Source organism: Corythoichthys intestinalis, chromosome 3 (genome assembly GCF_030265065.1).
Source record: "Corythoichthys intestinalis isolate RoL2023-P3 chromosome 3, ASM3026506v1, whole genome shotgun sequence".
Classification (NCBI taxonomy): Eukaryota; Metazoa; Chordata; class Actinopteri; order Syngnathiformes; family Syngnathidae; genus Corythoichthys; species Corythoichthys intestinalis.
Window position 1 is genome coordinate 37,103,855 of NC_080397.1, and position 19,983 is coordinate 37,123,837.

The 19,983-nt window shown below is 39.8% G+C and overlaps 1 protein-coding gene across 2 annotated transcripts in view; it reads left to right on the top strand.

Annotated features, from left to right (window-relative positions):
* sema4c (sema domain, immunoglobulin domain (Ig), transmembrane domain (TM) and short cytoplasmic domain, (semaphorin) 4C) overlaps positions 1-14,351 on the top strand; it is a 175,138-nt gene extending 160,787 nt beyond the window's left edge. For both annotated transcript variants that reach the window (XM_057831085.1, XM_057831086.1), the window contains 5 exons: positions 2,027-2,142; positions 3,156-3,313; positions 5,439-5,530; positions 5,701-7,862; positions 12,412-14,351. In XM_057831085.1, coding sequence (XP_057687068.1) covers positions 2,027-2,142; positions 3,156-3,313; positions 5,439-5,530; positions 5,701-6,596 — 1,262 coding nt within the window. In that variant the 3' untranslated portion in view covers positions 6,597-7,862; positions 12,412-14,351. The remainder of the gene's footprint in view (positions 1-2,026; positions 2,143-3,155; positions 3,314-5,438; positions 5,531-5,700; positions 7,863-12,411) is intronic.
* The last annotated feature ends 5,632 nt before the right edge of the window (positions 14,352-19,983 follow it).

A 19,983-nucleotide genomic window follows, 5' to 3' on the forward strand; every position in this document is an offset into this window, starting at 1 on the left:
AATAGTGAGTGAAAAGCTTGTGAAGAGTTACAGAAAATGTTTGGCCTCCGTTATTGCCAACAAAGGGTACATAACAAAGTATTGAGATGAACTTTTGGTATTGACCAAATACTTATTTTCCACCATGATTTGCAAATAAATTCTTTAAAAATCAAACAATGTGATTTTCTGTTTTTTTCCTCATTGTCTCTCATGGTTGAGGTTTACGCATGTTGATAATTACAGGCCTCTCTAATATTTTCAAGTAGGAGAACTTGCACAATTAGTGGTTGACCAAATACTTGTTTGCCCCACTGTATGGGTTTTTTTTTTTTCCAAATGAGTAATCACGTAGATTACTACTAAATATGTCATTTTGACTTTGTGTGAGAAATATCTGTACCTCGTCAAGTTCCATTATTCTGAAATGTGCCATGGTAAATAAAACTGAACTATACAGCTAGGTGGAAATGTATTTTGAAATTTATTTAATATGCCTTTTATTGTATACTGTTTTAAGGCAGTGAAAATAAACACACTACAAAGAACGTGGTTATTCTACATTTTCCGGATCCCGCTGAATTTAGGGAGCATGCATGTACTTTAGATGAGCAGTGCATAGTAGTATTTGTTGAAAAGATGAGCATGTTCCGTCTGTGGCAGTTTATTTGGATAGGTACTGGCGTCAGGCAAGGTGGCAGAAAACAACACACCATCTGGCCACATTTCAGCTGGGTTTCAATTAAGTGCTTGATTTGCATGCCGAGATTCATCTTCACGCATCAAAGGAAATGTCAGCGTATGTGCGACTTAATTAATATCTCTCTTGAGTGGCCATCAGGCCCATGTGTTGTCCTGTTTTAGCTTAAATCAAAAATAATGAACAGGTATCATGAGCAGTACAAATCAGATAGAAAAGTCTGCTGAATTGAATTTGAATGTCTCACGGTACCATTCAGGCAGCTGCAGTTGTAAATTGACTGGATGGCACATGACTGTTTAGAAGCAGCAGACACTGTGCTTCTGTGGTCAACCCATGAGGCCAACTTACACACACACACACACAGGCAGGCGCTGTAATACATACTCGCATTTTCAGAGCCAAGTGCAGATCCCCGCTCGTTGTGCTTCACAGCACAAACTCAACAGGGCCCTTGGCAGACGTGTGCTCATTGTGCCAATTGGGCTGCCGGCTTGATTAGCTATTAGCTGCGACAAAGCAACAGCTGATGGAAAAGAGAAATGAGAGAGGGATTTTTTTTTTTTTACAACACCAGCCATTGAATTTAGGAATTGGCCGATACCAATCCCTACATTGCAATAAGAGAGTGTGATTATATGCTTGCTGTGTGTATGTGCAATGTATCATGTCTCTATTAAGTTGTTGAGATTTTCACTCACCACAGTCATTCGCAAGATTTTTGTGGGACATTTTTTTTCATCCAGAAGGTTCCCCCCAGACTTTACAATTTTGATTTGAACAAAGATATTTTTTAAAAATATGCACTAGTATGTACTATGTAGATGTAGTATGTTTGATCAGTTTGTCAGATCGAGAATGTGGAAGATGTTTTCCTCCATCGGCTATTCCTCCTTTAACAAATTGTACTGCACAGCCAAGTATCGGTATCGGGCCCAAAAAATGGTATCGGTGCAACACTACTAATTACTGTATATTACAAGCCCAATTCCAATGAAACTGTGTTGATCATGAATAAAAACAGAATACAATGATTTGGAAATCATATTCAACTTACTCTATATTCAATTGAATACACTACAAAGACAAGGTATTTATTGTTCAAGCCTATCAACTTTGTTTTTAGTAAATAATCATTAATTTAGAATATTAATCATCAGAAATTTCATTGATGTTTAACACACCGTTCCAACTTAATTGGAATTGGGGTTGTATGAACTGAGTGTTACATAATATGTCTTAATGCTTGCTAAATAGTTTTGTTCAGAAAAAAAACGCATGAAGCAGTAATGAATTCACTCTAATCCACTTTGTTTTTCCTCTTCCACTTCCCCGTTTGTGTTATAGCTGAGGGCTGGCTGCAGCGGGTGGTTATCCTGGGCTCTGAAGCCCACGTAATAGAAGAAATCCAGCTGTTTGACATGGCCCAGCCAGTAGACAGCCTGACCATTTCCCACTCCAAGGTAAATATAGTTTTGGCAGTTCCCCAGAAGCTACTGCATATATGATGTGGCACTAGCGAAGCTACTGAATGTCTAGGAATGTTCCCAGAAGAATACCATTGTGGTGATATCGCCATGGTTCGCACAGTCTGACTCAGAAATTGTTTTTTTTTTTTTTTAAACAAATGATAGACAGCATAAATGGAAGAAAATCTGAAGATTTTAATGTTCTAAAATGCATTCCTAGTTTTTCATGTGGAAATGTGTTAGTTCAGTTGATTTCCAGATGCTACGACAGAATATATTTTCAGTCTAAACATAAACATGCAATGCACCATAGTTTTGTGACAATTATATAATCATAGAAAATCAGAAAAGCTCCCATTTGTGATTGTTTGAGATTTCATCGTTGCAGGTTATCAACAAATGTATACGTCTTTTTTCCAGCTACAACTTTCGATTAACTTTCAATACTGTCTGACAATACCTCAGCTGTATCAAGATCCTTGAATGTGGGTTTTACCGTATCGAACGCTTTTTTTTTTTACTTTATCAAGTTGCCCTTTGTTGTTTCATGAATCTCAAAACCTGCTTGACAATAATAGTAATTACAATCCTTGGCCCCTGTGGTGAATTGAACCCATGCCGTGCATCTGCTGTTTTCTCAGTCTGCCTGCCCTGTGTTGACATGATGTGTCCCTAAGGCTCCCCGGTGGCTTGTTCCCTTGTATCGATGCGTTTTTGTTGCTCTTGTTTTTTGTGGACAGCCCTTGAAAGCCACTGTTTATCTCATTGATGTTGACTTATCCACACCAAACATTTTATAGCAGCTTTTGTGAAAAGAGTGCAACCCAGATTGTGCCGAGAAGAGGGTCGTGGGGTAAATGTTATTGTAATTGAGAGTGATTATCCCATTATCTCCTCCAACCCCCGAAATGAGGCTCTCTCATTGTCTCTGTCTGTTTATCTTTCTTCTTCCTTTTCAACCGTCTCTGATCTGCTTTTCTCTTTTCTCTCTCATTGTTTCTCGTTAGAAATACGTCTACATCGGCTCTCGTTCAGAAGTTCTCCAGTTACCCTTAGCCAACTGCAGCCGCTATCAGTCTCAGCCAGACTGTCTGCTTGCCAGAGACCCCTACTGCGCTTGGGACAGTGAGGGTCGAGCTTGTGTTCGAGTTGACCTCCACCGAGGGTGAGAATATACGGACATTCATTTATTCATTTAAATTCTTAGTCGATTACAGGGTTTATGTGGGTTATTAAAAAGCATTAAAAGTCATTCCTTTCGGACTATAAGTCGCACCTGAGTATAAGTCACACCAGCCATAAAATGCCCAACGAAAAGGAAAAAAACATATATAAGTTGCACCGGAGTATAAGTCGTATTTTGGGGGGAAATTTACTTGATAAAATCCAACACATAGAACAGATGTCATCATGAAAGGCAATTTAAAATAAAAAATACAATAGAGAACAACATGCTGAATAAGTGTAATGTATGATAATGCTCCATGATGCATGAACAAAGAAATGCGAACCTGGCCGGTATGTTAACGTAGCATAGCTATTAACAGTTATTCAGATAACTATAGCATAAAGAACATGCTAACAAGTTTACCAAACCATCAGTGTCACTCCAAAACACCAAAATAACACATGACATGATATAATAATGTGTTCATAATTTCACACATAAGTCACTCCAGAGTATAAGTCGCACCTCCAGCCAAACTATGAAAAAAACTGCGACCTATAGTCCAAAAATACGGTAAATGGATTTTGTCAAAATTCAAGCCTTAAAAAACATTAAACTAAATGTTTGAGGCATTAAAAATTATGTAAACTTTTTTATTATTTTTCCAGAGTTGTCTCATATTATCAGGTAGCCGGGACAAGAGAACATAAGATCATTACGGGATAAACGAGACGATACTATCGGCTACCCGATAATATTGGCCGACAAGCGCATTTTAAAAATATATCAGGTCATATCCACATTGGTTTTTAATTGTTGGTTTTGGGCCAATATGCATGTTGCCTTTAAAGTGAATGTAGAAGACTTCTGCCTTTCTATAAGTACTGGTCACAGCTAAGCACAGCATTAGTGACCATTAGATGTTTCCAAACTAAGATGCTTGGGATTTGTTATATGAGCAGACCATTTGCATTCATGTTGCAAAAATTAAATGAACAATAACAATTGAAAAATAATTAATTATAAACTCATTATATCCCTCATTCACTGTACTGAAACTGTGCATTTGTTGTTATTTTAAGCCAGAAACACCGTGTGAGCTATATGTGTTAAGGCAGTGCCTTATTGGCACTTTGCACTTGATCCAAGAAACTTGTGTTTGCATTATTTTGATTTCAACAACAAATATAGTGGTTCAATATGTAGGTACTTTTTCCAAAACTTCAGTTGAAGTTGTTCCATTTTTCACAGACTGTTTATTGGAAAACCTTGAAGTTGTTACATTTATCATTATTAACGTATCCACAGTAGAATTAGCCATAAAATGTCCACGACCACATATATCGGTATGGATTTGGTATCGGTATTGGATTTTTGGAGTTGGACATTTTCAGGATATCTGTGATTGGTCAAAGTCATGTTAGGACAACTATCTGCAGTTGGTTATTGGCATTTAATTATTTTAAAGTGTCATTAAAAGTTGCCTTAAAATGCATTAAATGAGATTTTCTGATACCTGTAGATACCCTGTATTGTCAATTTAACTGCTCACTCTAAATCTTGATTATATACTTTTCAAAGTCTGCAAAAAACAAATGCCCAAACCAGTCAAAATGGATTTGACGTCTAGCGTCGTCAAGGGCAACCAATTAGTCAAATGAGTGACCTGTAAGAGTGGAAAATAAAATCATAATGCGTACATAAAATTGTTACATCAGTAATACATGAATTAGGCTCAAAGAAGCGTTTATTTAACCGTTAATTCTTTGAAAACTGTGTAAGTAATTATAAATAGCAGCCTCATTATCACCAGGTTGCGATCTGTTTTGCATTTATTCTTAATTAATAAACTCGTGAAATTACTTAAGTGTATGCAATATAATTGTATAAATATGAAAACAAATTTAAACTTTAGGAATATCAGGGTTTACCTGATAAAAATGCAATTTTGGTCCATGATTGAATTGTTCAGCGAAACAAACTGGCTTGGAGCCAAATTTAATTGCCAAGTGAAATCTTATTTACCAATTTCACTAAACATTTAGATGTTCATAGAAGCAGACTAGTAAAGGATAATAGAGTTGGAGCACATGTTTTGATCAAAGCTGTCCCCGCTTTTCAGATCCACATCTTCTCTGTCACAAGACCTCATGCTGGAAAGGTTCAACCGGGGAAAAACCAAGTTTGATAAACCTGTCTCCATCCCAAGCCCTGGTGAGTTAAGGGGATGTGCCTTAGTGGGGGCCCCCTGTGGGCGTTGAATGTCACTGCATGAATGAGTTGGTTTTTGATTTCATGAGGGAGGGAATTTGATGTGAAATGGGTAAATTGTTTGGACACGAGATTGCTAATTTGAATAATCTCCCTGACTCATCTCCCTGTAGAGCACTCTCGTCTTCGGAATGTCACAGTGGTGGTGGGCTCCGACATGGTGCTACCTTGCCAGTTGATCTCCAACCTAGCACAGCCGTTCTGGGTTGTCAACGACCGTGAGCTCCTTCTGGGCGACCCTGAGGCCGGTGGACCACGTTTCGACCGGACCCTCAAGGCCTTAGTGGTCCCCGAGGCGGGTCAAATCCAAGCAGGACGCTACATCTGCTATTCCGAGGAACAGGGCGTGAAATTTCAAACGGAGCGCTACCAAGTTGCTGTCGTCGCAAGTGCTCCCGTCTTCATGGAGGCTCGTGCTCCAGATAGCAGCATGGGGCTCTTCTGGGTGTTGGTCATCACACTCGGCGCAGCGTGCCTCCTGCTCTTGGTTGCGGCTCTCTACCTGCGCCGGCGTCTGAAACTCGCTCTCGGAAAGGGAGCCGACATGAAACCTCTAGAAAGCACCCTGGTCTATCCCATCACACTTCCCAAGGAGCCACCCACATTCGTGCCTAGCAAAATGCCCAGCGACGAAGACCGTTTCTGGGAGACGGGCGCCAATTACTACTACTCGGACGGCTCGCTTAAAATTGTTCCCGGTCACGCCCTCGGGCCCAACGGCGTGAGCAGCACGGCGTCACCCAGCGCCATTCCGGGCCAGCCCATCCACTCTCCCAGCCGTCTCAGTCTCACCAACATCCGAGGCTCTGGTAGCAACGGCTACATTCGCCTGAACCTGAGCACAGCCGGGGAGGATAGGGCTAGCGGGGCTTGCGCTGGTGGCGGCGGGCTGACCGGCCTGGGCATGGGGGGGAACGACTACTCAAGCCCGTTCAAAGAAGAGCTGAGGCGCACTCTGCAGCAGAGGAGCGTGCTGCCTGACGCAAATCCAGAGGAGTCGTCCGTCTAAGGTCTTTCCTCCACCGCACCGACGTTCCCTTGAGTTGGAAAAAAACAAAACAACCGACCTACCTCCCTCCTATCGAGGACGCCTGCTCTCTCTTTCAGTGACACGTCGTCACCTAGAAATGCTCTTTCCCTCACCCTGCCAATGCCTGTTTGGCCCACTGTAGACATTTATAGCATGTTAAATATAGAGACTCACACCCATGGTTCGCCAACACGCACTCAGATAATTATTATGTGCTCTGCACCACCAAGTCTCGGACATTTTATGCTTCCACTGTGTAATGGCCATTTGTCTAAAATGTGTATTTATACAGGAATACACCATAGACATGGTAATCAAACCAATGGCATTCTAAATTGGGTTAAGGGCACATTTAAATCATGTTGAGCGGACCAAGTGAGTCAGTTGATGGATCTTCCTTCAAGACATGTTTCAGCTTGGACTGCACTTAAAGTTGGAAGCTAGTCTTCCCTTATTTGTAACAGTCAAGAGGAAGCGAATTAATGTTGAAGCAAGACAACAATCATATTTGTGTATGAGGAGCTCCGTGAAGTGGCAAATGACAATGAGAGCGCCAATGGAATGAAATTTAATTAAAGGAAGACACAAGGGAGTTTCTAAATGAAGGACAATCTCTCTAAATGTGTTGGCCCAATTTCTTTGTGAATCCCATTTTTTTGTGATGTTTGATTTGAATTAAGACATTCTCCAGATTTTTTTATTGTTGTTGTTGTCTTGAGGAACACTTGAGTCTTCAAGTGACTACTTTTTTTAAAGAACAAGTGCTTACATTCCAGGCCGCACCCTGCACGGTGACCTTCAAAAGCACCTTTGATGTACTAAAAAAGTGCATGATAACCACGTTGTCAAAAATAGGTGTTTCAGTTGAACACTTTTGGATATTTGCTCATTCCCTTGGAAAAGAAAATGCTATTGGCATTCAGCAATAAGACAAAGACTGCACACTTTCAAACAACGCAAAGAAAACAAGCATGGAGAATGTAGTTGAAGCCTCACTGTTGCGACTGCTGTGGATGTTTCAAAAAGTGCTTTATGTTTTTATATGGCTGAAGTTTTTGACTTGCACTGTAAAGAAGGAAACTACCACGCTCGGTCACAAGCCCGATGCGTTGAATGTCAACAAGCCCGGACTTAACGTGTGAAAGGATGCCGTGAAGCTCCTCCCTTATCGAGGATTGCTCAGACAGAATGATTATTTCTACGTTGACTGGCTACAGTAGGACAGCGTCTCAGAGTCTGTTACAGGTATTGTTTCCTTTGTTCATAATAACAATTTAAAGCAACACTTGGTAACTTTTCAACCTTTATAAAATATCTTCATGACATTAGTGATATGTCGACTAGAGGAGTTCCAAAAAATCGATTATTACATGCATCGCGTTTCGACACGTGACGATTCGATTACGATTCATAAAGGTTCAAAAACGATGTTTTTCCCCTCATAACATCATGGCAGCCGCTCGTAGCAGAACGAAATTCAAGACACGTCTGCCACTAGGCACCGTTAACAGGCGCGCGCACGTTATGATGGATGCTGCTGGTGACAGAGAGAGATTTACTCCTTTTTAAAAGATATCATAATCTGTTAATAATTTGTGTTAATAATTTCACACATAAGTCGCTCCTGAGTATAAGTCGCACCCCCAGCCAAACTATGAAAAAAACTAACGTACAGTCCGAAAAACACGATAACTTTGAGAAGGGTGGCAGGACCCTGCCACACACCAAAAAACTACAAATGTGCTGACTGCTTTACGGCATGCGTCACTTCCCCCTTTCCCCTTTCATTGTAAAGACGGAAGTCAATGCCAACGCTTTTGCGCGAATTCTGAAAAGATGGCAGAGTAACAGAGACAAAAAGTTTGTGTCTGTGGAGGAAAAAGAAAGGGTGGCTACCAGGATATGCAGAATAAACATTGGCCCAGCTTTCACCCAGTGGCATGACGCCCCCCCTAACCGAACTCGTCAGCGCTAACAAGTTCTGGTGGGGTGGGAGGTTTAGCCACACTTATGCCCCTTTCCCACTTAAACTAGTGTATCAACGCTCGTTTTTCCAAGCCAATGAAACCCACTAGCAACTGGCATTTGGCGCCTTTCCCATTGACACGGGGTTTTTGGCCAGTGGGAAAGGGGTATTGGGTTACGTCTACACTAGGACTGATAATGGCCTTAAATGTGTAATTAGTTAGACTATATGGCATGTCGGTTACACTAATATGCCTCTGGTCCACAAGAACTTACACGGATAAGTTAGCCGGCTAATATTACCCGCCGCTTAATATAGACGAGTGTTTTTGTACAATATAATAATATAATAATAATAAATAATCATAACACTATTAATTATATAGATAATAACCAAATAAACCTCTGTGAGTTCTTCACAGAAAAAGGCCAGGAAATAAATAACACTATCGAGGAAAAAAAAAAAAAAAATCAAAATGCTCTCTGGTATTGTTCAGGGGGCCGGACCAAATGTGGAGGTGGGCCGCATCCGGCCCGCGGGCCGTAGTTTGGGGACCACTGGTTTAAAACATAGACTTCATAATGATATTGACGGGACACGGGGCGCGGGGCCGATTAATAGGGGGGCTGCATTTTTGGCGTGGCCGTCTAAGCTTACCGAGTGGAATCACAGACAGAGAGCTTAAATCCCTGAATCCTTTAGAGATATGGACGTAAAACAGTCTTGATTCTTGGTTAAAAGCAAAAAGAAACGTGCAGTTAGCATTTATTTTACGTAAATATGTCGAAGTACGATGCTAGTCTGTCAGTCAAGGTGGCGGCTGCCATATGTAAACAGAGCTTTTCCGGTGAAAATTCTTGTGGTAAAATGCTTAAATCCCTGAATTCTTTATAGATATCGACGTAAAACAGTCTCGATTCTTGGTTAAAACCCAAAAAAAAAAAAATGCAGGTAGCATTTATTTTACATAAATATTGCGAAGTATAATGCCAACGCTGTAGCGGCTAATTTCTCCCATTGATTTTTTTTCATGTTTCAAAATGCATGCATGATACAAAAAGATATAATATTTACCTTGAATTCTCAAACAAATCACTCCTGAGACAATCCTTCCTGTTTGTATGCAGTACAGCTTTCGTACTTTTTCACATAAATCCGGCGTTGGATCGCTGCATGTGTCGCAGCAACCGATTGCGAATTATTGAAGCGGATTGTGGGATGGCCCCCTACTTGAAGGTGTGGCGCACTGAAGGTCGAATCTATGGTTTACAGTTTATCATCTAGAGCAGTGGTGTCCAAAGTATTCCACATAGGGCCGCAGTGGGTGCTGGATTTCATTCCTACACAACAAGACGACATCTTTTCACCAATCTGGTGTCTCACAAGTGTAATCAGTTGATTGCAGTCAGGTGATGCTTGTTTTAGCACATACTTCATTGATTAAACTGTCTATGCTCGATTGGTAGGAACAAAAACCAGGACCCACAGCGGCCCTTGAGGACACCCATGATCTAGAGTGTAGAACAGGTGTCAGAAACCTATGTATGTGCGAGTCATTTCTGGCTCTTTTGATGAGTGCATCTGCCTATCCGCCAACCCGTAATTTTAAATGTGGTACCGGCCGGCTTGCTTGACGCGAAGAGCTGATAATGCATTCACACATTTTTCTTGAACCTTCAAACGTGCATTGCAATGATAAGCTTCAATTTAGTGCCCATTGGTGATCCTCCCATCGAGGATTACACGGAGATGAGCGTTTTATTAGAGAGCTCGTCTTCCGCGTTAAGTCTCCGATCAGCCAGCTACTCAATTACGACCGAACTGGAGTATATAAAATGCGTAGGTGAAAATAGAGCCACAAAAAGTGAACTGCTTGGTACCCCTAGTCACAGAGGTGCGCGATCAGTTTTTTCCATTTCCGTCTGTCTAAACTGTTGCCACTTCCAGGATCACTACTGTTATCCTGGTTATGGTGTCCACTTCCAGGAAATATACGCAGCGCCAAACCATATACAGTGGGGAGAACAAGTATTTGATACACTGCCAATGGGTTTTCCCATTGACTGTGTATCAAATACTTGTTCTCCCCACTGTATTTCTATTTGCTATTTTCCAAGTGGTGAGTCCGCAACTGAGCATCGATTGTAACATCCGAAGTTATGATGTCAGGCTTTCGTTTAGAGCTGAAACGAATACTCGAGTAACTCGAGTTTAAAAACTGATCCGAGTAATTTTATTCACCTCGAGTAATCGTTTATTTTGACAGCTCTAAGCATCACGTTTTGCTCGGACTACTTTTAATGCGGGACAACGCGCTGATGTCACGTGCGTAGAAAAAAAAGCACAAAAAAAAAAACTTACTGCAGCCGACAACCGCTACAAACGACGCCGACATTGCTAAATACTAGCCCGCACATGCTACGTTAGTTGCAGGTAGCGTCTGATGAGTCTCATAGAGATCACATGTATGTTGAACTAGATGCACAATGACAGACTAGGCCGCGTCTGGGCAGCGTTAGCAAACAGCCGCCATCTTAAAGCAGTAGAGCGCTAAGCGCTAATAAAGAGCGCTAAGCGCTAATATATAAGATTAACGTTACTGTCACTACTAGCTCACCTTAAGTTAGCCCTGCGGAGGGCTAGGTTTCAATTAATTAAGACCACTTTCGATGCATGGCTAACGTGTCTTACATACAGGCTTTAACATAACATAGCGTTGTGGAGTGATGAGTGTGTCAAATAAAAACTCAATAATGCTAACTATCAATTTTAGCTCAGTAGTCATTGCTGGATAAAACACCAAGTAGCACTAATCCCTAATGTGCTCCAATACAGCCTGTATCATACATTTATTTTGAACAGTGCAAAAACTCAAAATCCTATCAGGACTTACTGTTTAGACTAACTTAAAACTTAACTAGAACTTAAAAATGGCTTGACACAAATAGAAATTCAATTGAAAAACGTGGGGAAAAATCCAAACTTTTAAGTGATGTGTGTTATCAAGTGTAAAGGCATTTTTAGGTATATATATATATATACACTTTTTTAAAAATAAGATCTAAAGGTTTTTTGAGTGAAAGCAGTGATTTAGTCTTTTTTTTTTTTTAATTCTAGTTACATCTGAGATGCAATTGTTGGCTGTTTTCAACAATATACTTTAAAAATAAAGACATTGATTGACTGAAAATGATAAAATGTCTTGTTTTCTCATGTATATCTATAATTGCGCTTCACCTAAAAATATATTTGTTTTATCCGATTACTCGATTAATCGATAGAATTTTCAGTCGATTACTCGATTACTAAAATATTCGATAGCTGCAGCCCTACTTTCGTTGTTGTTTTCTAAAGATTTATTTCAATCACAACTCGGCGACTGCTTGTAAAAGCCGAGTGTGCCCTCAGTCCCTTCACTCTAGCTTCCACGTAAGTCGTTCAAATGCGTTCATGACAACAACTGATCACAAAACGGAGTTCCCGATACCTGGTCTAGAAGGTGTAGTAATTTCAAAATGTCGGCGCCGGCGAGCAATGAGTTTCCGGTTCAGAGGTAAACCGTGTGGATGATGACATAACACGAGGCTGCTCCTTTCTGCGCATGCGTAATTTGCGCAAATTCAGCCATATCTTGCAGAAGCGTAGGGGCCTCATGGGAAACGCAGCGCTGGTCCTCATGAGGAAATGCAGTTTTCCTTAAGGCAAAACACTACCGCTTTTGTCCACCAGTTTCGCTAAAATCGACTAAAACTGAAAAGTTACAAAGTGTTGCCTTAACTTTTCGGAGGGAGGTCACTGTTACTCATTTTCTCTCTTGTATCCCAACAGGGTTGATTTTGGGGACGTGTCTAAATGGCCCAGGAGAGCGAAGCAAGAAATAAAATATTTTGTTATTTAAAAAAAGAAAAAGAAAAAAAAAAACACTGTGGACACGGGTCTAAAATGTTGCGTATCACAATGACCCCGTGGTCAAAGAGGTACTCGACTGTCAGACCAACATGTTGCATGATCAACTGCAAAAGGACTGTACATTTCGTTCATCCTTGTACAAACTCATTTTTTTTGGATTGAGCATTTTTGCAATTTTGAATATGATACAGCATTGTATAAAACATTAATGCTGTCTTTGAAAAAAAAAAGCCTTGATTTTAAGGTTCAATGAAAGAATTTTGTCTCATAGCTGTGTTACATGCATCACTTTGGGCAAGCCAAAGTAGTTTGCAGAGGCTTTTCTGTTGACTTGTTTTCCCCTAAATTATTTTTCTGAAACAGATCAATATTCAGTTGTCCGTCCAATTTGCAATGGTGAGCTGATGTGTGCAAGCTTTCTGAATATTTTAACCGCTGCAAAATGTTCCCTCAAGGAAGAAAATGGTTTAAGGCTAATAGATTTCCTGTTTGTTTCTTGTTTACATGTCAGCAGTGATCTCCTGGACCTTATCCTTGTACCTTTTTATGAAGGCTCACCAACATACCAAAATCATTTTTAAATTTTTTGCTGCCAAAAACCAAATATTGAGCTTTTGATTTAAAGCAGATCAGTTGTAGAATGCGTTCACTTGATAGTATTCATTACTTTGATAAAGTTAAAACACATTCTTTGAATACACTGGTACTTTGGTCATGTTAAGTTGTTTTTCTGTTATCAGACTTTGCTTTACTCGCGGTTTTATATAGTTTTTTTTAAAAATCAAAAGAAACGATTGAACAATTAGTGCTCTTTTGCTGCAGCAAAATGCATGTTAAAGTCTTTAAACTTTGTACATTTATTTGCCAGAACCACTTTAGTGCAGTATTTTCATTTGTGTCAATTCCAGTTTTCATAATAACTAGTTTTAATTGTATCTCATTGATCTTTTATGTTTGTTCTTAAAGTAATGTTAAGTAACTTATTTCTTGTACAAACATGTTGGTATTTATTATCATTGTACATATGCCCTTATTTTTTTATGTGTGTGTATATACATACTATATACACAAATAAAAAAAGATCTACTTGATTTGTGTATTACTGTTTTTTGTTCAAGGAAGACAATTCTATACTGAACATGTTTGTTTTCTGGATTTTAGTTTTGGTAAACAGCGTCAGATAGCGAAATATTCTTTAAAAATTAGGCTTCTGTTTATTGCCACACCCAGTTGATGTTTCCTGTCAAACCAAACATAAAACAACGAAAGAATACACATGCATGTAAAATAAACATCTTTTCCTTGATAATGACCTGTTAGCTTAGATAAGACAAAGTGGATCAGCTAACGCAGAGGTCGGCGTCCGACCATTGCCGAGGAGCGGGCAGTACTTTTGAACTGTATGAAAGAATTTAGCCTGCAAGAGTACAGCAGGCTGTAAAATACAGTGGGGCAAATAAGTATTTAGTCAACCACCAATTGTGCAAGTTCTCCTACTTGAAAAGATTAGAGAGGCCTGTAATTGTCAACATGGGTAAACCTCAACCATGAGAGACAGAATGTGGAGAAAAAAAAACAGATAATCACATTGCTGGATTTTTAAAGAATTTATTCCTAAATTAGAGTGGAAAATAAGTATTTGGTCACCTACAAACAAGCAAGATTTCTGGCTGCCAAAGATGTCTAACGAGGCTCCACTCGTTACCTGTATTAATGGCACCTGTTTTAACTCATTATCGGTATAAAAGACACCTGTAAACAAACCTCAGTCGGTCACACTCCAAAGTCCTCTATGGCCAAGCGCAAAGAGCTGTCAAAGGACACCAGACATCAACAATAATATACTCAAAAAATTTGGGTAAGGTTTACTTAACCTTTTGAAACTGATTATATCAGTTAATACCTATTAAAATTAAGTATTATTTAATCGTGATTTTAGTGTATTTGTATTTTATATTTTACTGAATGTTTTTTCAATAAATACTAATTAAAATATCAACTACTATTGTAGATCAGGTTTGTTTACCTAAAAGTCATTTGCTAGACATGCAAAGACAATTTGCTCATTAAATTTAACATTTAACAAATTGTCTGCCCAATATAAATGGCATGCAGACATTTTTTCCTAAGTGCTAGTTCAAGTACAGTATTAACTGATGAGTGAACACGAGGGCATCAGCCCAAAATAAGTCAAATGCAAACATGAGTTTAAGAACAGTTTTAACTGAACAGTGAGCACCAGTGCATCAAGCATCTTTCAATTTGAGATACAAATAAGGCAAAAATGCTGTACTATAGATGTTTGAAACCCACAGGAGTGCTTTGTAGTAGCAAGTTAAACTACAGTGCAAAATAGTTCCATGAAATTAGTTTGCAAATTTAAGAAAAAAAATGTAAATGAAATACATTATGAGTAGAACAGACTTTCTAGAGCTGGGGTCACCAGTCCTCGAAGGCACCTATCCGGTGTGTTTTCCACGTCTCTCTCCTCCAACACACCTGAAACAAACGTTAGGATCAGTATCAGGCTATTGGATAGTTTGCTGATGAGTTGTTCCATAAAGTGCCTGTGACAGCATTAAAAAAAAAATTAAATAGCGTTATTATGTGAATTAGAATCATATTTTGAAACTATTTGACTATATACAACAATTTGGCAAAGCGCAGATGACGAGAAATTAAGTCTTAACCTGCTGTTTACACCCGCCTGTCATTATAGCGCATCCCTCGCTGGATGATGACGTCGGCAGGGTCACGATTTCATCTGATTTAGAATTCAGCCCATTGAGGGTGGAAGATTCAGAACGACGAAAATACGACAGAGGAGTAAAATCAGGATATTCTTTTTATCTGAGTATTTTTCCCCAATTGCTAAATAAATGGTATGATCATGACAAATAATAGTCTTGTGCTAAATGGAAATTTGAAATATTAAAAATGCATTTATTTAGTGCAAGAGGGCAAAATTACTGCATAATTAATAATTAAATAATTAAGCTGCATTCATGCATTGAATACACAACAAAACGTGTTATTTCGCAGCCGGTGTGAATGCAGCTTAATGTTCAAAACTGGCAACTTCTTCCCCCCCCGAACCATATTTTATGCCGCCGGAGGTAGTCCGACTTTTGTCATTTACGTGCCCCCGGCTTCGGAGAAGGAGGAAAGAGCGTGCTACTCAATTATACTTTAGTTTAGTTAAACTAGTTGAAAATCGACCAGATCCACCGTATTTTTACACAAGTGACTTCCGGTCTGCCCGGTCTGCTAGCTAGTAGTCTTGACGCAGGAGGGCACTATGCCATTCTTCTCACGTGCATCGCGTTGAGCAGCTTCTGGGACGCGTCTAACACGCGGCCGCACTGCGACTGGTGTGCATTGGCTGATTGACTTTAATGGCCGCGTTTCACTGCGTTCTCGCGGCGGCCACGTTTTTGCGCCGTTGACGTTTCTTACTGTCCTACCATGGTGGTCCTCATTATAGAAGAGAAGACGGAGTAAATATAATCTACACAAAGAAACTGTAACCCGATCGACTCACAGCCTCGAAAAGTAAGGTTTACATTACATCAGAAACTCGTTCTGTCCGCCTCCGTTTCGAACCGAGCACCAAGTACCGAAAAGGTTCAATACGAATACATGTACCGTTACACCCTTACTCATTAGTATTATCGTCCAAAGGAGTAAGACTAAGACGACAATTAAAACGGCTGCCAAAAACAACACTGCCTGCTACTGTACCAAGTTGGAGTGTCACGCCAAATTAAATGGTCCTCCTTTCAGTTTCAAAGAAGACTCGTTGACACACGACTATTATTTTCAGGTAGATACTATCTTGTTTGTTCAAGTTGCAGTGGCGCCACCAGGGGGTGGCCAGGGCCACCCCTATAAATTGGTTGGCCACCCCACTGGCCACCCTGCATGCCAGTATATCGTTAGATTGTTGTAGCATCAGTTATGCATTTCATCCCAAATGAATGCATTTATTTTGTTTTGTTAAATGTAGGCCTGTCAAATTTATCGCGTTAACGGGCGGTAATTACTTTTTTTTAATTAATCACATGAAAATATTTATCGCAATTGACGCATTCGCGGGACGACTCATTCACGCATTGCCACCTACAATAGCGCCGTTTTACTCATATACAGAAATAAGAGGTGGTGTCAAGTGAGTGGAGTAGATACAAGCATTCATTGGAGCCATGCTTTTAATTGGCAAAAGCTTTGTCATCTCTCCCACAGCAACTATAAATATTGTGGGAAGCGACGTGTGGAAGAATGACAGGAGTTGATCTTTTTCTTAATACCCTGTAGTGTACCCAACGCGGAGAAGGTATAGCATTTGCAGTCACCACACACAGTCATGGTTGCACCACTTCCCATCATGCATTTGGGCAGAACAGTTAAGTCGCTGCAGTATCATTTACTGAAAGCTCAACAAATACACTAGATGGCAATATTTAGTCACAATATACAAACTCACATTTATGCTTTATGAATTACAAGTCTTTCTATCTGTGGATCCCTTTCACAGAAAGAATGTTAACTCATTTGCTCCCAGAAACGTATAAATACGTTTTATTTTTAAATGCTGAATTGTCCCGCAAACGTATTTATACGTCTTTTGCATTTTTTTTTATTTTTATTATTATTATTTATTTTTTTTATAAGAAGCATATATAGCTTCCGCTGTATCCGAGAAACAAGGAATAACGCTCCAAACCAATTTTAAAGCAATAAAACTGGCCACTGGAGGGCAGTAGCGCATTTTGGAAGACTAGGCAACCCGATTCAACAGCATTGAACGGTCAGCATTGTCAGAGCGCTGGCGGCTTGAGCCCAGGCGGCGCTCCGACTGGACAAAACAACGAGAGGACACCTGGGACGCCAGGCGCTGGACGACCGTGCAAAACGAGTGAAACCCCCCGTGGAGCGGCTCGCCAAGCAGACCCCGCAGAAATGCAAAAATAATCCATCTTTGTGAGACAGACAACGTTGAGGGAAAAGTTTACACAGCTGACGTGGCGACAACGGCGTCATCTCGGTGACAAACCGTCCTCTCTTAGTAGTTGTGTGTGAATAAATTGTTACTTTGCTATCTAAAACTCTATTTGTCTGGTTGTTCATGGTATTTTGTAAAAGGAAAACATTATTCGGATGTTTGGAATGTAACTAATGCAAAAATTTGCTTTGTTAAAGTCAAAGTTATGTTTGAAATGTATGCGTTTACAAACATCTCATTTTCTCCGTTTTTTTCATCAGAAATTGGAAAATTGCTCAAACTAAACTATTTTCTAATGCTGATTTCTAAAGAATGGAAAAAGATACGAACTTACTTTTTTTTCTGCTGAAAGAAAAGAGTCTAATCTTTCTTTTGGTGGGTTCCAAGTTTATATAGCAATAGAACATAATTTTCTGTTGGCCTTGCAAAATCAGTCAAAATCCAGAAAAAACGGCCAGGAGCGAAGGGACTTGCTCTGGTGAAAATGGCTGGGAGTGAAAGAGTTAATAATGTTAATGCCATCTTGTGGATTTGTTGTTATAATAAACAAATACAGTACTTATGTACAGTATGTTGAATGTATATATCCGTCTTGTCTTATCTTTCCAGTCCAACAATAATTTACAGAAAAATACGGCATATTTTAGAGATGGTTTGAATTGTGATTAATTAATTTTTAAGCTGTGATTAACTCGATTAAAAATTTTAATCGTTTGACAGCCTTAGTTAAATGTACACCTTATGCCTAATATATACATAACACGATAAAACAGAATTGTTGTGGAACTCAAAATGTTGACTGGACAGTTATGGACTATGCACATTAAATCATTAGTAACATCAAATATTACATAATACACCAAAGTATATCAGTAGCCGTGTTCTTAAAGTCTTTCTGATAGTTTTCCCCTGACCTTTTTACTGCAATAATATAATGAAAACCTGAAATTATGGCTTTTAGTTTTGGCCACCCCAAGATTTTAAGTTGCCCCATCTGGCCACCCCTATGAAAAATTTCTGGAGGCGCCACTGTCAAGTTGAAGTATTTACTGATTGAGATTGGGTAAAGAGAATTCTAACCAATTTAATACAGTTCACTTACTTATCTAAATGTTTTTAGTATGATTTAAACAATTTACAGTGCCTTGCAAAAGTATTCGGCCCGCTTGAATCTTGCAACCTTTCGCCACATTTCAGGCTTCAAACATAAAGATCTGAAATTTAATTTTTTTGTCAAGAATCAACAACAAGTGGGACACAATCGTGAAGTGGAACCACATTTATTGGATAATTTAAACTTTTTTAACAAATTAAAAACTGAAAAGTGGGGCGTGCAATATTATTCGGCCCCTTTACTTTCAGTGCAGCAAACTCACTCCAGAAGTTCAGTGAGGATCTCTGAATGATCCAATGTTGTCCTAAACGACCGATGATGATAAATAGAATCCACCTGTGTGTAATCAAGTCTCCGTATAAATGCACCTGCTCTGTGATAGTCTCAGGGTTCTGTTTAAAGTGCAGAGCGCATTATGAAAACCAAGGAACACACCAGGCAGGTCCGAGATACTGTTGTGGAGAAGTTTAAAGCCGGATTTTGATACAAAAAGATTTCCCAAGCTTTAAACATCTCAAGGAGCACTGTGCAAGCCATCATATTGAAATGGAAGGAGCATCAGACCATTGCAAATCTACCAAGACCCGGCCGTCCTTCCAAACTTTCTTCTCAAACAAGGAGAAAGCTGATCAGAGATGCAGCCAAGAGGCCCATGATCACTCTGGATGAACTGCAGAGATCTACAGCTGAGGTGGGAGAGTCTGTCCATAGGACAACAATCAGTCGTACACTGCACAAATCTGGCCTTTATGGAAGAGTGCCAAGAAGAAAGCCATTTGTCAAAGATATCCATAAAAAGTCTCATTTAAAGTTTGCCACAAGCCACCTGGGAGACACACTAAACATGTGGAAGAAGGTGCTCTGGTCAGATGAAACCAAAATTGAACTTTTTGGCCACAATGCAAAACGATATGTTTGGCGTAAAAGCAACACAGCTCATCACCCTGAACACACCATCCCCACTGTCAAACATGGTGGTGGCAGCATCATGGTTTGGGCCTGCTTTTCTTCAGCAGGGACAGGGAAGATGGTTAAAATTGACGGGAAGATGGATGCAGCCAAATACAGGAACATTCTGGAAGAAAACCTGTTGGTATCTGCACAAGACCTGGGACTGGGACGGAGATTTATCTTCCAACAGGATAATGATCCAAAACATAAAGCCAAATCTACAATGGAATGGTTCAAAAATAAACGTATCCAGGTGTTAGAATGGCCAAGTCAAAGTCCAGACCTGAATCCAATCGAGAATCTGTGGAAAGAGCTGAAGACTGCTGTTCAAAAACACTCAAGAATGTCAGTCTCTCGATGTGCAAAACTGATAGAAACATACCCCAAGCGACTTGCAGCTGTAATTGGAGCAAAAGGTGGCGCT